The sequence below is a fragment of the Chelonia mydas genome, chromosome 10 (genome assembly GCF_015237465.2).
Source record: "Chelonia mydas isolate rCheMyd1 chromosome 10, rCheMyd1.pri.v2, whole genome shotgun sequence".
In the NCBI taxonomy this organism is placed as follows: Eukaryota; Metazoa; Chordata; order Testudines; family Cheloniidae; genus Chelonia; species Chelonia mydas.
The window spans coordinates 46453727-46474240 of record NC_051250.2 but is presented as its reverse complement, the minus strand read 5'-3'; the positions used below and the strand labels follow the sequence as shown (position 1 = coordinate 46474240).

The window sequence follows — 20514 nt, the reverse complement described above, 5'->3', positions numbered from 1 at the left end:
GCTTGGTCCTTGTTACCTCTGTGGTGATAATGGAGAGAAAAAACAAAAAATGAAATTTCCCAAGAGCGAAGTAAGTAGCAAAAATACATTTTGGATAGAGCCAACTTGCTATTAACTGTATAACCCACTCTGAATTCATCCAGCAACAATGCTGGTTTCCAAGGCCAGCTGCAGAGTTCCTAGATGGGATGTTATATTCACAACGTGTGAAGTTTACTAGAATTCTAAGGATAAAAGTACTGTGTCAGTTGGCTTCTTTGAACTACCTAGCAATGTAGATTAATGCAATGAGGCACGGGAGGCTTTTGCTTGGTTTCGCTGTACCCCATAATGTAATTTAAGCAATCAGTTGTGTGCTTGCTTGACCACTGGCTGACCCAAGTCTGTTGTGTGTGACTTATGCTTACACACTAATGCTTGAACTTCAGTAAATCAGGGCCTCTTTTCTCCCATAGAGGACATACATGGCATTAAATGTTTTTAAGGACATCCGTTTTAACCTGCTGAGTTTTATTTTTTAACATAAAATGCTAATTGTAAGCTCTTCAGGGCAGGAATCCTATCTTTGCGTTTGCTAGGTGTTCTACAAAGTAGAGGTCCCGATCCTGACCAGGACTTTGCGGTGATATGGCAATACAGATAGTGCCACTTATCTGTTTTTCCTCTCTTTAGGAATCTTTATTTCCCTCTCCTCCCCACCTCCCAAAAAACAATCAATATAAAACTGTTCCCTGATGACCTCACCTGCTGCTCTGCCAGGCATGGAATCTTCCAGAGGGCCTGAGGCAATGACGTGTGCATCATGAATCTGACTTGGAGTACAGTCCAAACACCAAAAGGTGCCTAATATGAAAAAGGAGTGTGCAAACATTCTAGAACTGTTCACTGGGGAGATTGCGACATCTGCCTCTGTATAATATGATCAATACCTCAATCATACTCTCTTTGCCACTGCACAGGGATGTTAGCCCTGTCCACATGAAGGAGTGAGTAACTAGCCAACAGCTGCTCACAGGCAATCCTAGCCAGATTAGAGTTGGGCAGCAAAAACAGACTGATAAGGGAAGCTAAACAGCAAGAATATTTAATACCACACCTTATATTTATTGCTGGGTTCTTGGAATGAACCACGCCAGTTCAAACAGTTTTCTTTTCAAACAGTGCTGAGATAACACTGACTTCAGGAGTGTAGGAGAGAAGAGCAGTTGTTACAGCTGAGTAGCTACTTCCTCTGTATTCTCTGTAAATCTATAGCAAAACTGAAAAAGTAACCTGAAGATATTAACAGAAGGAATTTATCCTTTCATAAATCATCTTTTGACACCAGGCTTTTACAGTTAAAAAAGACAATGAACAAGACTAGCCTAATCAAAGTGTAGGCTTGTTCAAAGCATTTCACATACGCTTGGTAACTACTTGACCAAATCAGTGTAGTCTTTGCCAGAAGACGTGTCCCGAGGGAAATCTTCATGAGGGAACGAACCAAACTTATTAAAATACTACGGATTTGATCAGATGAGTTTATTCTGGACTCTTTCTGCTGACCCTCTCACTATAGAAAAATGGTGTAGTAGTCACTGTCTGTCTTGGTCACTATTTAAAAATAAGACTCGGGGTCACTGTCCACTTTTCACCTCGAAATCCATCCTCTGCTGAATTGCTGTCTGTCAAGAGAGCAGCAGAAGCTTCCTGAAGAGCGCAAACAGCAATAGTAGCGGTCTAAAGATGTATAGCAGTAGGTAAGGTGCACCCAGGTGTTGTACCACCTGCCCCCATGCTCAGTACTCTTGGATGTGTAGATGGAGAAATAGCCCCTTCTTCCAAACTCAAACATAAAGGGAGACCTCTGCACCACTCTAGCACTTTAGTGAAGACAAGCCCTTAGACCTTTGCAAAGAAGTTTAGTTTATCAAACCAAGCCCATGCTGGTCAATAGTGAAGTGCTAATTAATCAATGCTAGTTCCCCAATCTGCTCAGATTTTTCTGACAAATCACCTAGTTTTCTCAGCTCAGGTGCCTTGCTTTTAATTCTATCCAATTCTTTGTACACTGTTTGGAGTGTAAGGCCTTTAGGTAAGGGACCTTAGGGGTGATTTTCATGGACAACTGACAATTAAATGCTTAACTGTCATTTGTGCCTTTGAAAGTCTGCCCCCTTGTTTCCAAAGGCTCTGTATGAATAAGCCTTGCCCAATGAATTCAGCGCTCAGTGTATTTGGAGAGTGGGGGTGGCTGCTTTCTGTGAATGGCAAACCTAACCCCCCATTAAGGCTCTTAACTGTAAAAGGAACAGGACTGATAAAGGAAGACAATGAAAATTAATCCTCCCTTTGACATTCCTGGGGTCTCAAGTTTCTTACTAGTAGCTATTTGTATTCTCATTACTGACCTCCAACTCCACCTTTTTGGAATTATTAGTATGGGGGGGAAATAAGCTTAATACACAAGTTTCCACTGCTAGAAGCAACTCAGATGTTATGATGAAAAATCGTTTTTGATAATTTCAGGGGGTTCTCTAATGAGTTTGTTCACAAAACTTACACTATTGGCTGTAGCCTCATCTAGGAAGAGTCTAAAACTATCATGCTGTCCGAAACCCCATACTCATCCTGTCTGTCTCTAGATGATATTGCGTCTCATTTCTTGTGAACATTAAATTCAGATGTCTTTTTTTCTTAAAGCACCAAACCACACATCTCTGGTTATTTATTCTTTAGGACTCTCAGAACAGAAATGTGAACAGCTTTACTGCTAACAGCTTTACTGGTTATAAGCTAGCTTTACTAAGATTGAGTTCCTGGGTTGGCAGAGTTCATGTGGCTGGCCGGTTGAGGTCCCATTGAAGGGCTAGTTCTATCTGAGTCAATTGCATCAAAAGCATTTCAAAACCAACAATCCTTCAGAGTGGGAATACTACCTTATTAATGATAAGACAATCTCATTGGGTTAAGAAAAAGCTTAGCTCTCTCAAATTGCACTGGTCCAAGCAAATGACCTCCACTGTCTTCTATGCCAGTAACCAATCATGATTACTTACCTATACTTTTTACTATATCTATGAAGTCCTAAAGAGAAAAGTCACATTACATATGCTCTTGCAACTGGCTGGGAGGAAAGCTGGAGATTTTTCTTCTCTCTGTAAAAAATACTATGAACTGTAGAAGGCTTGTAATGGGACTGGCTTGAAGTAACATACCTGAAATGCAAGTCATTGATTTCAATCATATTCTGGTTTTGAGAGAATAATGAAAAGCTCTGTATTGTTGGGAAATGTGAACATACCAGTAACCAATCAGCCAGAGTACCCGTCATGATACTCCAGGAAATATTTCATCAGACTTCACCTGTGACCCTTTCAGCTCTGGTTCAGGGTAGTCTATTTTCCAGTGAGACATCAGATAGGAAGGTTTCAGTGCCACATTAAGTCATTGGAGAACTTGTGTGGTTGGATCCTACAAGTGCATGGAAAGAGATACTCTTTTTAGTCCCCTCCCCAAAAGAGACACCCCAGGGACAAGTTGGGGAGTTCATTTGGACCACCTGCAAATTCAAGGAAATTGTTCGCTGGATGACATGGGGTTACACATGAACATCCTCGAGCTCAGAGCCATCAGACCGTCCTCTATGGTGTTCTTACTTGTCCTCCAGAATTGAGTAGTGAAAATCTTCACAGACATGACAGCTATGCTCTCCCTGAACAGGGTGGGGAGTGCGTGCCCACTTCTTGCCCTTCTGCCTGGAGATCATTACATTCTGGACTTGGCCCCATCAGAATGGGACAACCCTGATGGCCTTTCATCTCCTGAGAGTCAGCAACAGCTTAGCAGAATTCCTGAGCAGGCGATCTGTGACCAATCACAAATGATCCTTGCATAGATTCATCACGGGCCTGATATTTCATTGTTGCTGATTCCCTGTAATAGACTTCTTTGCTATGGACAGGATCTGCTCCCTACAGATCCAGGAAATTCTGACACAGAGCAGGAAAACATCTACCAGGAGAATGTATTCATCTAAATAGAAGAGATTCTCGATATTGGCAGCCCAATGTGGTTTGGACCCAGCCTAGGTCTTGATACTAAAGATCCTCAACTACTTACTACGCTTAAAACAGGCTGGCCTTTCATTCAGTGCTATTAATGTCCACCCTGCAGCAGTCTTAGCTTGCCATCTGCCTGTACAGTTGTTTGGTCATCTCTTACCCCATGGTATTGAAGTTTTTCAAAGGGCTATTACACACCCACCTGGGACCCCCTGAGGCTCACGGAGCTTCTGTTCAAACCTCTCTCAGACTGTCCCTTACCGCACCTCACTCTACAGTCTGTTTCTGGTAGCTGTCACTTCAACCAGAAGGGTGAGTAAGCTGCAGGCTCTTATGGCTAAACCCCCATGTGACATTCCATAGGGACAAGATGCTGCAAAGATATTACCCAAAGTTCATTCCTAAGTTGGTCTCAGATTTTCATACACACCAGTCAACCTACTGTTTTCTTCCCAAAGCCATGTTCTGTTCTGGGTGAAAAGAAATTACACACGCTACATGTAGTCAGGATTTTGCTTTATTATATTGTCAGGACCAAGCCATTTAGGCTGTAGCCCTGTCCATAACCAGAGCTGGGTGTTCTAAAGCTCAAGCGCTCTCTTCACAAGGAAGGTCACAATGCATAACGTTGTTAAGGGTTGGATCCCTTGGGAAGTCACCTGATGTACTGAGATACTACTGACTCTACGTGTTCTGTCTGCGTGAGCCCCCTTTTACCTGTCTTGCTGAGCCAGGCTCTTAAAACTTCCTCTAACATATACACAGGCAAACCTCCTCTAACACATACACAGGCAGGGCCACGCTCCCAGCTTCAGATCAGCTCTGGGAAGACTCAGTTTAAGGGACTTTCTCTAGCACTCAGATGTCCACCTCCCTTGGAGTACAGACCCAAAGATATATTCACCTCTTCCCTCAGTGTGGAAGAGGGTATGCACAATTTCTAGCCCCCCACCCCCCAGTTAGATATCACATAAACTGGGTTATATTATAAATCAGAAATAAATTTATTAACTAAACAGGTGTATTTTAAGTAGTTAAGGAGGTAGCAGACAGAACAAGGCAGATTACTAAGAAAATAAAACAAGTCTGCAAACTCAGCTTAATACACTAAAGAAACTGGTTACGTGTGTGTTCTCACCCTAAATGTGGTTCTAATAATCATCTTCACAGCCAGATGCCCTTCCAGCCTGGGTCCAGTTCTTTCCGACGTTCAATCTTAGTTGTTTCCAGCCGTCATCTTGGGTGCAGTAGTAGCGGAGACCTCGAGACCAGAATTACCTCACTCCCCTCCCTTAAATAGGATTTGCATAAGGCGGGAGTCCTTTGTTTCCTAGTGTGACCACTTCCCTCCCCCCCCATTCCCTTACAGTGGAAAGTTACAAGAAGTCCTGGGTAATGTTTTAGTATCAGGTGACAAGATCACCTGACTCTGTAGGGCCCTTGTAGCCATTCTTCACAAGTTGACCCACAGGTTCACAGGAAGACTAAGCTCTTTTACAGTCCATTGTCCTTGTTGATGGGCCATCTGCCCTGACTGGCTTTTCCATTGTTGTACCTGAAGTGTTGGCAGGGGGCATTACCCAAAGTAGCATAGTTGAAATACAGATAAATTCCTAGTCAATATTTCTAACTTCAGATACAGATGCAGAAATGATACAGGCATACAAATTGGTTATCACATTCAGTAAATCATAACCATTCCAATGCTATCTCACATGAGCCATTTTGCATAAAGTATAGCTTGTTATGTAATTCATATAAGCATATTTTCGTAAAGAATATGGAATGACATGTCACAAATGTATCTCACTGTGCTACCAGCTGGCTGTTGCACCTTTCCTACAGAACATCAAGGCTTACTCTGCTGGGTCACAAGTGACATCCTCCACCTGCTCCAGAAAAGCACCAGTATGGGAGATCTAATCAGCGATGATGTAGAGTAACCTGCTGACCTAAGCCAAGTGCTGTACCTTGAACTTCGTGGCTACGTCAGATGCCAAGTTCGGGAGACCAATATTACAATCACAGTTAAACTGATGCAGCTGGAACTCCTCATTCCCGCCACCCTGAGGGGATACTGCTTGCCAGTTACCTACACTAAAATCCACACTGACACGAGCGCTAAGGGAGAACTACCGCATGGTAACTAGTTCAAGATGGTCAGTGTGGATCCCATGACCTGACCTCTTCCTTGGAGTCCCTACTTGCCCTGGTCTTTGAATGGTGAGGAGACATGGGAAGGGTCGTGGGCACTTTACTTTTCAGCCACAAGGGGACACAATGGACATGCACAGCCCTGACAAGCAAGGGTTTATTAAAAAATCTGGTCTTGTGTGCATCCTAGGATCCTACACTAGGATCTACTAGGATCTACACTGACTCAAAGAACCACAGTTACTGTAGGTTTCAGAGTGGTAGCCATGTTAGTCTGTATCAGCAAAAAGAACGAGGAGTACTTGTGGCACCTTAGAGGCTAAAAAATTTATTTGGGCAAAAGCTTTTGCGGGCTAAAACCTACTTCATCAGCTGCATGGAGTGGAAAATACAGTAGGAAGATATATGTACAGAGAACATGAAAAGATGGGGGTTGCCATACCAACTCTAATGAGACAAATCAATTAAGGTGGGCTATTATCAGCAGGAGAAAAAAAACTTTTGTAGTGATAATCAGGATGGCCCATTTCAAACAGTTGACAAGAAGGTGTGAGTAACAGTAACCTTCTGCTTGCTGCTAGGAAGCCTAACCATCTGAAGCCCCCTGGATAATCTGAACATCCAGTGGCACTTTTTGTAAAACAGAGCCATGGGCTAGTTAAATAAAGATCCACCCTTTTAGCGGCCAGTCACAAATGCATTTCAGTCAGTTGATTTAGTTGGGGATTGGTCCTGCTTTGAGTAGGGGGTTGGACTAGATGACCTCCTGAGGTCCCTTCCAACCCTGATATTGTGTTATTCTATGATGGCAGTTTTCATAGGAAAGAAAATATGAAAATGCTTATATTGCCGTTTCCTTCCATTACTGCAGAAATCTAATGAACTACCAGCATGACGTGAAGGATGGGGCTCCACCTCCACCTCTGGTCACAATCAGCATTGTCAGTTAACAAGTTCTCACAATCGTGTTTAACCAGAAGGTTTCCTAGAGAAGACAAATGAGGTCACACAGTCCTTTTACATCTTTATCCAGCCTGTTTCATAGAATCATAGACTATCAGGATTGGAAGGGACCTCAGGATGTCATCTAGTCCAACCCCCTGCTCAAAGCAGGACCAATCCCCAATTTTTGCCCCAGTTCCCTAAATGGCCCCCTCAAAGATTGAACTCACAACCCTGGGTTCAGCAGGCCAATGCTCAAACCACTGCGATATCCCTCCCCGCAAATTCCTCAAATACATCTCAAACTTTTTATGATACATTCATGGGTTGAAGCATCTGTTGCTTCCTTAGGTAGCTGCACCGTAATTGCCCTCTGTGTAAATATTTATGTAATATTGCTATCTGATGGGGCAGTAACAATCCTTTTGGGCATGATGGTTTGTTTTCTATGCTACCCTGACCTTTCAGTAGGCTTTCTGCAGTTCTGCTTTTCTGTCCATTCTCTCTCCTTCCCCCAGTTTTCTGGAAACTTGGGCAGCCAGCAGGAATCATAATATATTTCTATGTTTGTTAAAGAAGCCCATTTCTGCAGGATAGCAGGCTATCTAGTTCAGAATGTGTACTATGCTAAAACTATTGCAGAATGGATACAGTTCCTTCTACTCCATGTAAGTGTTGGGGGGGTTGGGTTCCTGAGAGGGGACGGATAGCTCAGTGGTTTGAGCATTGGCCTGCTAGACTGTGGGTTCAATCCTTGAGGGGGCCATTTGGGATCTGGGGCAAAAATTGGGGATTGGCCCTGCTTTGAGCAGGGGGTTGGATTAGATGACCTCCTGAAGTCCCTTCCAACCCTGGTATTCTATGATTCTAGAAGTGAGCAAAAAAAGGAAGCTGAAGTGTATCTATACCCCAGGAGAGGGTGGTCCCATTAGAGATGGATGGAGCAGAGTAATGGGGATCTGAAACCATGAAAGGACCCCTCCCCCCTTTTTTTGGTGCTACTTTATAATGTATAGAGAAGAACTTTTTCTGCATTTTGTTTACATGAGAAATTCAAGTCCCAGCCTGCCCTCACTCGCAGCTGCATAAGGGGGAGTGAAGAGCAGCCCAGGACAGGAAAAGCTGAGAGGCGAAGAGCCTGGCAGTTCACCGGCTGCTGGTCCCTCTCTGCTGTGCCTACACCCCTTGAACCCTGACGCCCTGCCTCGTGCAGAATGCCCCCGCCCCACTGGCGCCCCGCACCCAGCTGTTCCTGGCTGCGTTAGGTACCCCCCAAGCAGCAGCCAGGAACCCGCTGTAGCGCCCCCACGTGCGAACTGCCCGGCCCCTCCCCACTTCCCCCACGTGCAGCCCCGAGGGAGGGGTGGGGAGGAGCCAGCCAGAGCCAGGGCCTGCAGCGCCACCTGCTGCCTCATAGGAGGAACGCACGTGTCCCAGCCCGGGAAAGGCATGGGAGACGCACCATAGAGACCGCAGCACCAAGAAGATAGTCTGGGATCTTTCCACGCCCCCGGCTTTGGAGAAGGGGAGATGAGAACGTTGCCTCTATTTCCGGGTGAAAGAGATTGGTCATCTGGGATTGGCTTGTTTGTCCCACAGCAGCCAATAGACATTGGTTTGAGGGGGCGGGACTCCGCCGTGCAAGCGAATGGGCCGCCTCGCTTTCGGTTCCGTCAAGGTTGATCGGGGAGACGGCGGCTGGTTAATTATTCATGACCCCTGGGTATGCAAATGAGGGGGTGGGGCTCCGCCACCGACCATCATGGCGACGGGGGATGGCGGCGGTGGCGCGAAGAGGGCTCCCGGGATCCAGTCTGGAGCCAGCGCCGGGACGGTGAGGTGCCGCGGCCCTGGGGAGTCTGAGGGGAGTGTCCGCCCGGGGGGCGCCCCTGCCACCACCCCTGCCAACCCCACGGGGCGGCGCCTCCCCGAGCGGCCGGGGCTCGGGCGCCTGCTCGCGCCTGGCTCCGCTTCCCGCCCCGCGCTGACCCGAGGCGCCGCGGCTGCGAGCAGAGCCGGGCCCGCGCCCAGGCAGCCGCCTGGGTCACTCGTGGGCGTCACGGGCTCGCGTCTCCCCTCGGGAGCGGGGTCCGCCCGGCGCAGCTGCGTTCGGCCGGCGCCGCGTGGGCGGTGTCTGCCCGCCCAGCCGCCCGCCCGGGGTCCTCGGCTCCTCCCGATCGGACGTGGCTGGGGCGCTAATGGAGCTACTGGCTGTCTGCGGGGCTTTGTTTGTGCTGCGGCTGGTGTCATTAGCTCAGCGGGGCTCGGTCTCCGCGTAGGCCTGGAGAGATTAGACCCGTCCGTAAACGTCAAGTTCACTTATAAATGCTTCAATCAATAATAATCGAAACTTACCCATAGACAAAGTAGGCAAAATACTGCTCAAGAACAAGAGCTGGGTTTAAGAATAGTTGCTTTGTATATTAATCTCATTCGCTACTGTCACTAAATAATTGTCTGACCTCCCCCCAATAATTGCCAACAATGGTGAAAATTTAAATAGATGAAAATTGGGGGCAGGGAATGCTTTAAAATATCTATCAGTATTATCCATCAACATTTATTTAAAAAAACAAACAGTTTCTCCCAAGCCTGTTCACATGCATAGAGATATTCAGGTGTGTGTTTGCAGAGCTAGCAAAAAAAACCACAATTACATGAAGAATTAGTGTTATCTCCCTACCAAAACTCATAGTTACTGTACGTTTTTATTAATTAGTCCAGTGGTTCTCAACTGGGGGTCTGCAGCCTCCTGGGGATCCGTGAGCCCCTTCAAGGGGCGGTGGGGCCCCACAGCTGAAGCCTGAATCCCCAGTGCCCACTGGGGGGCTGAAACTGGGAGGTGTGGGGCTGAAACCCCCATCTCCAGCAGCCCCTGGGGGGCTGGAGTTGGGGGGCTGAAGCCCCAATTCCCAGCACCCCCTGCGGGGTAAAGCCGGGAGGTGCAGCGCTGAATGCAAGAGCCCCGAGCCCTGGTGCTTCCTGTGGGGCAGAAGCCCTGAGCCCATGGGAAGACTTGGGGACATGGAGGGCATTTTCCCCCAAAAAAGAACTGCAGCACAAGAGCATAGCAGTCCTGGGAGAAGCTCCACACCTCCCGCCATCTCCTCTCCTTGCCCCCTGGTCAGGTCAGAGGCGGGAAGCCAGAGCCAGGCAGTGCAGGGCAGCTGCTGCTCTGGCTGGTGCGTTGGAGCAGGCAGCGGCAGCGTTCCCTCCTCTCCTGCTGGTGCCCTGGGTTGAAGCTGCTCCTCAGCTCCCAGCCCCCTTTGCTCCCACAGAGGCACCCAGTCCAGTAAGAGTTCACTGGGTGGAGAGACTCTGCTCCGTAGCTGGCAGACCCCTCCAGGGACCAGCGGGGAGTCCTTCCAGTATATAGCCTCTAATACCCCTCTCCGTACACCCCTCTCCGTACACCCTGAGCTACACCCTACCTGCACCCTGAACTATCCCCTGTCAGCGCGCAGCCCCTAGCCACCCCCCTCCTTGCACCCACAGCTACCCTCTATGTGCACACAGCCCCTAGTACCCCTGCCTTGCACCCTAAGCTGTTCTCAAACTTTTTGAGCTAAGCCCTCCGCTCTTGAGTTGTAATTTTTGGGTTGTGTGTGCCCCCCCCCGCCCCCCCCCGGCTGGTTGGCCTGCTGAGGTGAGTCAGGGGGTGGAGGTGGTGTTACCTCCCTGGACCCCGCGATGCAGAGGTGGCTCGAGCCCCGCTGGCCCCTCCTCACCCAAAATAGAAGTCCAACTACGCCTACGCCCAAGGCCCCTGCCCCAAGGCCCCTCTGCCCGCGCTGGGCCCTGGAGTTTTATAGCACGTTGAGGGGGGCCTCAAAGAGAAAAAGGTTGAGAACACCTGCATTAGTCAGTCCATAAGAATGGCCCTACTGGGTCCTTTAATATGCTAGGATATGTATCATCTGGATTGGCTGATTTATAAGTATCACATTTTCCAAGTGTTTCTCTACTTGTTTTTTATTAAATTATTTTTGCAAAGTTTTCTTTTCGTTGCGAACTCTAACGATTTTTGTCACAAATCTCACAATATTTGGTGTTTTTCCTTAAGGTCCTGGTACTGGAGTCATATGAGTACATGAGAATCTCACTTTTGTTTTTTAAATGATCTACAAGATTAGCTTTCTTATCAGGGTGGGGATAAGCTTGAAAAGGCTAAAAAAGCCAAAACCTCAAATTGGCTTTAAAAATCATTAGATTTAAAAAAATCTCATGATTTTTTGAATGGTTGGGTTGGCAACAGTGCAATTATGAAATCCCTTTTTCTATATTTTTGGGTGAAGACAGATTTACAAGGAAGCTTATTATCACAACCATATGAGTTGTCTTTAATTTAACATCTCCAATCCCCTCCCAAAAATCTAATTTCCCACACTTCTCCCATCTTTCCAGTTTCACAGCACGCACAGGGCCTGGAAGAGAGTAAGGTTTCCCCCTTTCACCTCTCTTGAATTGCTGTGGCGAGAGGTTGCTGTGGTCATTGAGTATGTTGTACAGCAATGGGTGCCCTAGAAATACCTAAAGTAACTGCAGACACCTTGAACAGCATCTGTATCTTAGTGATGCTGGCTGACCTGCTCTGCTCTTGCTTGTTTTCTCTCCTGCAGGCTCAGATGGAGAACAAGAGGACAAACAGGGAGAGTGATGTAGTGGAAAAAAGGGGCCCATACATCATGACCAAAGCTTCCTCCATTCATGCCAAACTGCGTAAGTAATGACCTGGTCTGTCACAGAGTCCCCATCTCCCTAGCAAGTTCCCATCTGAGGGTCAGGGGAGGGTAATGGTTCAACTCAGCCCAGGTTAGTAGTGACTGTAAACTGTACCATCAGTGTAAAATGAGTTGAATTGAAATTTAATGCAGGTTTAGTAAACATTTTGTGGTTTTTATCATTGCAGTTGCTATGGTTAATGACAGTTTTAGCAGAGAGGCCAGGGACTGAATGGGTCATGGAGCCTGCCTCTGTTGGAGGTGGTTGTGCTTGGGACAGGTGACAATCCATTAGTGGACAGCATGGCAGAACCTAGCACTGCCTGTCCCATGCCTGTTTTGTGACTGAAGCCTTCTGTCTCCAGGCCTCTGGCTCTTTCCCAGTGCCAGCTCAAAATATGTCTTAAAAGAAAAGCACATGAGTAGCCCACTGCAGAGACTTGATGGGTCCCTCGCATTGTAAACCTTGCACTGAGGGAGTTCAAATTATGCATTGCACTGCTTGGTAATAGATGGGAAAAAATTAAGGAATGTTCTCCTTAAATCAGAAGTTAAAGCCTAGATCTTTCCCTTTAATTAGAAAAACTGGTCAGCTAGATCTTCTGTTTAGTGCCAGAAGTTTTGATCAGATTAAACCATTTGTATTAAAACAAAGAGAACTTTTATCTTTTATCATGATCAACTTGGATTGCTCTAGGCAAATAGTATTGCATAATTCTGTCGTAACTGGCTAGAGAATATTGCCATTGGATTACTAAGGAAGGGATCATAATTTGAATGGGACGGAATAGCTCAAGACTTCCACATAAGATAAAATCAAAGCTGACTGCCCATAATATAGGCGAAGCGTTTTGAAATTCTTGTGGTAGTTTCACCCACCATTTGTCCATAAGGCTTTCAAATCTGGGGGCTTTGAACCCAATTGCTGTCTAAAAATTCAGAAACATCTGTGGCCAAAAGTGACTTTCATGTCCATCTGGCTAAGCGACTGCCACCATTTCTCTGATGTGGATCTTTCTAGGGTTGTCCTTTGTAACTTCCAGGCTAGGTGACTGCCATGTGCACTAGGAATTACAGATGGTGGAGAATGTAAATGCTTGATTGCTGGGCAGCTTGAGTTGCAGGGAGCTCATCATGCTAATTCTCCAGACTGCTCCTTGCTTGCTTTTTGGCTGCAATTCAAGGTATTGTCTTTGATTGCCAAAACCTTACACAGGTTGGGTCCTGGCTAGCTGAGCCCTATCTACTGCCCATGCAACAGAAGTCAGCTGAGGTACTTTTGCTGACATCCCTAGATTTGACCATGTGGGGACTGGAGATGGGGAATGCTTTGTGAAGGCTCTTGACTCTGGAACTTGCTTCACCACCACTCACCCACCCTGGTCTGATGTTTTCTCAGGCTTTATATTAAACCCTGAAGGCAAATCTGTTTCCCCAGGCTTTTGCAGAGGTGGGGGATATTTCTGAGGGTGACATGTATCAACTGCTATTAATCTACTTCTAATGTTGGCATTAGTCAACAAGTTATGTGTTTAATATTGTTCGGCACCAAAGCATATGTGACTGGCAGGGGAAAGGGAACTTTTAAATTAACCAAATGGAAAACACCGCAGTGTGCGTCTGACCACATGGATAACAAAATCATCTGTCTCTTTCAGTCAGTGATAAGAATAGGCATGTTGGAATTGAGTTTCTGTACCATATATTGCATGTGAAAGGCATTGTAAAGCAGCTGCACTCTTGTTAGCGATGACTTATGACAACTTGCCCCAGGAGTATGGGTCAGTTGGGTTCGGAGTTGTAAGTATCCTTGTTTGGGTTTCAGAGAGGCATCGAGAAATGGCAAAGGCGGTGCTGCGGAGGAAAGGCATCTTGGGGGCAACTGTTCTACAGCAACCAAAGCCAGCAGCAAAGAGGTTTGAGCCCATTTCTTTTCACTGTTGACAAGCTGTATTTTCAAATACATCTGAGAGACTGGATGGCTCAGAGGATTAGGAGCAGGATATGGGGTCTTTGACCTCTAGGTCACTCGTTCTAATTCAGGTGTATAGTGACTGATAGGTCAGCAGTATATGTGAAATGAGTTAGTGTCTCCTGTCAGTTCCCAGTGTGTGTTCACATCACAAACCACTGATCACTGTTCACACTAATTGGGTGCTGCCCCATCCCTTCCTCTCCCCACCCCCTTGTTGACAGCCCCAGCTAAGAGGCAAATGACTGCCTGGACTGCCTTCTTGCTCCTAGAGGCGCTCCCTCCTGGTCAGGCATGAGGCTCACTGGCAAGGGGCAGCATAAGGAAGCTTTTGATGCTGCTGCCTATGGTGTAACTGTTCTGTGGCTAAACAGAGGACATCACTCTCTAGAACAACTCAACCGGTGGGTTGCAATCCCCATGGGGGTCACAGAAATCAATCAGAGGAGTCACAAAGTATTGAAAACTTGATTACAATCTTAAGCAAAGAAAATGTCACTTCCCCTTCTCCCTGCACACCCTTATAGTTCCTGTTAGCCTCTTATAACACAACACACACATTATATCGGCTTATAATTTGTTAGCATTGATCCATGTATTGTAAATGGAAGAGTAAAAAAAGCAGGCCATGAAAATTGTTGACTTTGAATGAGGAGTTGCCAACAGTTGGGAAACGCTGCCCTAGAGCTGTCAATCCGGTACATTCACAAACACTAAATCCTTTTAACAAGATACGTATTTCTCCTCTCAGTCCGGAGGATAGTGTGGCTTTGAGGAATTAATCAGCTAAATTTATTGCAGCACCTGGAGTTGGAGTTAATTTCCAGCTGCTCTAGCCCATTGTGGCTGTGAGAGTCTTCCTTCTTCAGATTAGCAATACTTAGGCCAGGGTTAGTCAATTAATTATTTTTTGTTACGGTCCAAATTTCTTGGTCAAGGTTCAGACTCCAGAGAAAATAATAATAAATAATGATAATAAGTAAATAGATTTCAGGGTCCATTCATAAATATCTGGTGGTCCAGATTTGGCACGTGGTCCAACTATTGACTACCCCTGACCTAGGCAGTAAAGTGAGAGAGGACATCTCTAGTGTCTACTGTTGTACCTCCTATCCTGTGTTCTTAGCCTGGCAGACAGTCAGATCTGTGATCACACTTCCCCATCTAGATGTCTGTTGCAGGCTCATTTGTGCACCTCTCTCCAGGTCAGTGAAGTTTAACAAGGGCTATGCTGCTCTCAGCCAGACAGCGGATGAGAACCTGGTGTCCCTTGATTCAGACAGGTGAGAGCTTTGTGTGTGTCAGCGGCTTGGTGCTTTGAGGTAGGTGTACTCAGGGGTACTGAATGACACCTGCTTGGTGGATCTGAGCCCCTGCATAGCAACACTTTGTTCAAAACACAAGTTACTAACTGACTTAGCTGTGCCAGCCTCTGTTTATATGGAGATTCCTTTTTGAAGGGAGAGAAGTCCACTTACATTAAGGGAGCTGACCTGGGGCTGTAAAGTAAAGGGAACGGCTGATTAGTCACCTTTGTGACTAATCTGCTTGCCTCCAGCAGTACAACCCCAAGGGAGTTGGACCTGTTAACAACCTGAGTTGCAAATTTTATTCCGATCTTTGTGAGGCTGATGCCTTGCTGACCTGTAATTTAGGCTCTCGTGGGCACCTATTGGAGAGGGTGATGCAGGACCCCTTTATGTTTTTACTGCTAATGAGTGTTTCAGCAGGACTATGCTGACACTGAGGTCCCTGCTGAAACACTCATTAGCAGTGCAAATGTAAAGAGCCATTCCCCACTCAATCCCCAGGAGCTGACATCAGCTTCTTCACTTCAGATACCCTTATTTGCTTGCTGGGCGGGGGAGGAGGTCATATACTCTACCAGACTCCATGCACACCCCACTGATGCAGCAGTTGATGCGCTTCACACATTCTCTTGCTTACCTGACTGTTGCATTCCTCTCTTAGTGATGGGGAGCTGGAGTCAAGATGTTCCTCCGGTTACTCCTCTGCAGAGGCAAGTCCAGAGTGTTTTGTTTTGTTGTATCTCACATGCCGTATGATCCACATGGATCCATTCTCAGTCTGCCCCACCCCTAACTATCCCCTTTGTCCAGTTGCCATGTATTTGATGGCGAAGAATTCAGTATGTGGAGTATAATTTAGTTTACTCCTCTAAAGCTGTTTGTGGACTTCGCTGAGCTTGGACAGTTAACTAGACTGGTCAGTTTCAAATTTCCGATTCTCCTGCCATAGCATAATGCCGTTCTGGTGTCCAAAGCTGCAAGGGGATGCTTAATTCTCCTCCCCCAACCCCAGAACAAATCAACTACAGTTTTATCTGATACTGCTAAAAATTCCTATTCATCTCCTATTAGGGTACGTAAACCCTGTCTCTTTCCAGACCCTGAAGCAGTTTGTCCCAACCTTAGCTTTGTAAAGGGCTTTGAGTGGCAACCCTAACACTGATCTGTGGGGTGTTCATCAGTGTCTGCAATCCAAGAGTTAAAGCTCTCTCCTCAAATGTGCACCTTCTCTGCTCAGCTGGTATTGCTTTGTCTGTGGGAGGCTGCTGGGTGGGAGCTGGGGATCAGGAGCAATGCAGGGAACTTGGGGCTCTTTGAGTTTAAATCAGTTTTTTTTTTTTTTTTTTTTTTTTGCTAAGACTTGATCTTAGTTTTAAAAGTTTCTTTCAGTTTAAATCAACCCTCTCCTCCTTTCACCCCTCTAACCAGGCCCATCTTGATTGCTTGGCTCCTGAGGGGGGGGGGGGGGTGTGTGTGTAATAAGAATGCAAGTGAAATTAACTTGCAAACTACAACCCCAACCACAAGAGGGTATGATAGATATCAGATAGTACAGGGAACATCTTTTCGTTGGGGCTGGAGCAGTGGAGGGCTTCAGTGTTCCCAACTGACTGACTTGCTTCAGGAGTTCTTATCTCTTCTGTCGCCCACTCAGCAGGTGAACCAGGATTTGAGCCGTCAGCTTCTGCAGGACGGGTACCACCTAGATGAGATCCCGGACGATGAGGACCTAGATCTCATTCCCCCAAAGCCCGTTGCCTCGTCACCTTGTCCCTGTTGCTTCGGGGAGTCTCTCTCCTGCACAATTCAGTAGGCACTGCTCAACGGGCCAGCACTTTCTACCTTGTTTCTTAGGACATTAGCATGCCTGATAGAGGCAACTGCATTCAGCACTGAACATTGGCAGAAACTGAAGTGGGCTCAGTGACTGGAGAACTGGACGCTGCCACTGCTGCAGTTATTGGCACCTGCTCAAGTTGAGCAGCAACAGTTGATTATCCCAAAGCTACTTTTTGTTACATATAGTGATATAATATATAGATATTATGTGTAGCTGTTCAGGTCGCCTGGATGCAACTGGTCACCTCATGCACTGTTGGAGCATGGAAAGATGCTTCATGCTGGCTAGGGGAGGAGGGAGAAAACATGTGAGTACTTCCACTCTTAAAGGAGAACTCCAAAGCTGTTTGTAAAGGAGAACAGCAAAGGTCTCAAGTCAGTAATCTAACAAGCTGGAGAAATGCAAATGAAGGCACTTGAGTGTCTGCAAACAATCATTCCCTTTCCTCATCTTCCAAGGCTGGGGTTTGGGATCTGGTGCTGCCTTGGGTGGTTGCCATGTCCTTATAGACTCTGAACTCAGGATCTAGCAGGTAAGCAGAGAAGGAACTTGTATTTCCATGTTGAAACAAGCTACTTGAAAGGCTCTTGAATGCTTTGATCCAGTTTTCCCACACATTCTGTTAATCCTGTGGGATCTCAAATGGTTTGCTTTTATTCTTTGGGGTTCATCTCTTTAACTGGTTGTTTTTATTATATAACTAAAGCATTGACTGTCCTTTATTTAAAAAACAAAAACAAAAAACCTTTGTCTAGGGGCTTGGTTAGAGCTGCTGTGAGATCCTGGATGGTAGCATTGCTACCAAGGCACTACACTTTGAGTGTATCTCGTAAGCAACCTCAGGCCCTGGCCTTTAATCCTCACTTCTGTAGAGGTGACCTAACAGACTCTCTGCATTTATTTATTTATTTTCTTTCCTGTATTCACTAGTCCTGACTTGAAGTCTGGGGGGCCCCCTCTGGGGCAGAGAGGTTGAGGTAGGCCAGCTGAGATGGAATTCCTCTCGGAAACAGCAGAGGTTAATGGAGGAGGAGGAGGGCTGCCTAATAAGTTTCTAGTTAGATTAATGGACGTAATGCATCTATAATTGCTCTGGGTTTGCTTTGAACTAAATCTGTACATAGTGATCAAAACCAAAGCTTGCTGCTCCTTTTGAGTACCATGCCAGGCACTGTGAAGTGACTGGGTGTGGTGGAGATGAGGGTTAAGGCAGGTGTGGGCAGGGTCTTGAGCTGCTTTATTCGAGAGGCTGTCTGCTAAAGATTGCCATGTTGCCTGCTGAGAGCACTCTACATTCCATGCATTTGATCTGATTAATCAGGTGACTGGTTTCTAGTTGTCTGACTGGACCAGTGGCACATGGTATTATATAGAAATACCGCTAACATCTCTTGCAGGACATGTCAATTTCTGTTATTAGTGGGGTTTCAGGGCTTCTGACTAGGTCATAGCAGTTTTACTCGGGGTTTACTCTGCCATGGAAGGTCTGAATTTAAGAGTGAGAAGTTTTAGTGTGAATTTGGCTGATAACCTTTTAGTTACAAAAATACAAAATCAGGACGGAGTCTTGTGCTGCTCTTACTCATGCTGCTGACTATGAATCTGTGCATCATGGCATACAATCAGGATTGCTTCCCTTCATGCGTGTGTTTTTTTTTGTTTGTTTGTTTGTTTTGGTGAGCCAATCCCAAATTTGGTGGGCTGTTGAAACAGTCCTGAAATATCTGTTGTGCTGATGTGATCTCCTAGAGCATTATGATACAAGGAACTGACTTCCTCCAAGAGGACAAAATTCATAAAGGTGGATTTGGTCTTTGTCCTAAAAATGAAGGAAATTTAATTCTTTCAAAAAACAACCTGCATCAATGTAGCTTGAAGATTATGAGCTTCCTCCCACAATGCTCAGCATTAATTTCAATTCCATTGAATTCTTTGCCCTCCAGGACAGGAATAGCAACCAAAACTGTGACTTCCTTGCCATGGGCTTACTATGCACACGAACAGTAATTGTTTGTAGTGGATTGTTTTATGCAGAGATTATGATGCTATGGAAGCACTTGAAGGGCTGTTTGGTTAATATTTAAATGTTGTTTGTTTTTTTTCTGCTAGTCAGATGGCAGTGAGGCTTTGAGCTCTGGAGTGTAGTCTCTGTACCCCCGCTGTCCTAGCCCTGTCCCTTATACTGTCTTCATTAGTATTCAGCTGTGTGAAGTGATTGAGTATTCTTGTCCAAAATGTGGTGTCATGGCCAGAGAAGGGAGCAATTTCCACGTTACCGTTGCGTTTTGGTCATCATGTAGATCTTGGGGAACTGAGCATAGTCTGACACTAATGCTGCAGCCTAGATGGCATGCTGGCGTGGGTGACAGATCTTCACACCCTACAGCGTCAGAATGACTCCTGGATGTAATAGGGGCCTCAAGGACAGGATGCTTTGATGCTAAAATCTCAGATGGCACATATCACCACCTGTTGTTGAGGCTCCTGTCTCTGTCGGCTGAAGCTGATTAAATTTATATATATGAAGTGTCTTGAGTTCTCTCCCCTTGTGACCTTTTTTCAGCTGGATGGTCCCAGACCAATGCACTTGAGCCCATTCTGTTTACATCTCCTCCTTGAGGAGAGGGTTGTTCTGTAAGTACCTGTATGGGCTGGGCCTAGAAGTTAGCTGACTCTGGCTGCTTTCAGTGGCACTTTCCTGATCCCAGCAGTTGAACAAATGAGCTTGGATTTCACATCACCTCTAAAAATGTGGGCCACACCAAGTGTGCTGCCTTACTTAGGGCTGTATGTTGCAACTAAGGTCCATGTGTGGTTGACAGCAGTGAAGAGGTATGGGAGGGTTTATTTCTCCATCAGCACAGGTACACTCACATTGGTAGTGGCCTGAAAGGTTTGGCTGCTTGGTTCTGTGCTTAACTTCCTGCTTGCCTTTCACTCGTTAAAACAGGGAGTTGGAATATGATGCTGTGCCCTTTCCTGCTAAATCTCAGGGCCTGAATTACAGATCCTTTTGCTGTGGAAAGTACTCTCCCAGTCAATTGCTGGGAGCTGTTTTAGCTAAAAGTTAATCTGTTCTAGTCTAACTTGCTTTAATGGTACTTGTTCAACTACCAAGACAATACAAGAGAGTTGTGGCTATGAAGCAGTCTTTAGTCCAGAATCTCTAGGTTAAGTTGTGAGCAGATTATATGTGTGGGTTTGGGGCAAGGACAGAAGACAAGGGGGAATCTATCTGACATGAAGTTAAAAAGCTGCCTTAAACAGTCCTGCTGTGAGATGCAGAGGACAACCAGCTTATAAAGAAATCTAACGTCTTAAGTATTGCTATAGAGAACTATGACAAAGTTTTGTATATTCCTGGTCAAGGGAAGTGTTTTGTTTATAATAAACTTGATCCTGTGTTACACAAGCAGTGTGTCTTGCTATAGTTGGGAACAATCACACACAGTTCTTGGTGCAACTGAAAGAGTTCCTGGTTTGATTTTTAATAGAGAACTGGGCAGAATTCAGCCAGGGTTAGGTCTCCTGG

At 46.0% G+C, this 20514-nt stretch overlaps 1 protein-coding gene across 2 annotated transcripts; it reads left to right on the top strand.

Annotated features, from left to right (window-relative positions):
* Positions 1-8815: 8815 nt before the first annotated feature.
* On the top strand, positions 8816-20394 carry FAM219B (family with sequence similarity 219 member B). Of its 2 annotated transcripts, none has more exons than XM_037910930.2 (6): positions 8816-8973; positions 11759-11858; positions 13686-13776; positions 15038-15115; positions 15804-15852; positions 16800-20394. In XM_037910930.2, exons 1-6 carry the CDS (start codon positions 8902-8904, stop codon positions 16953-16955), a joined length of 546 nt encoding a protein of 181 aa, XP_037766858.1. In that variant the 5' UTR covers positions 8816-8901; the 3' UTR covers positions 16956-20394. The 2 variants fall into 2 exon arrangements, with proteins under 2 accessions (XP_037766858.1, XP_037766857.1); XM_037910929.2 differs by having other exon boundaries at positions 16797-20394.
* Positions 20395-20514: the final 120 nt, after the last annotated feature.

Bases quoted from the DNA above. Each gene is read 5' to 3' on its own strand.
- FAM219B (XM_037910929.2), top strand. From the start codon at position 8,902: ATGGCGACGGGGGATGGCGGCGGTGGCGCGAAGAGGGCTCCCGGGATC. The intron at 8,974-11,758 runs GTGAGGTGCCGC...TCTCTCCTGCAG, and splicing joins CTGGAGCCAGCGCCGGGACG to GCTCAGATGGAGAACAAGAG. The intron at 15,853-16,796 runs GCAAGTCCAGAG...TCGCCCACTCAG, and splicing joins CCGGTTACTCCTCTGCAGAG to CAGGTGAACCAGGATTTGAG.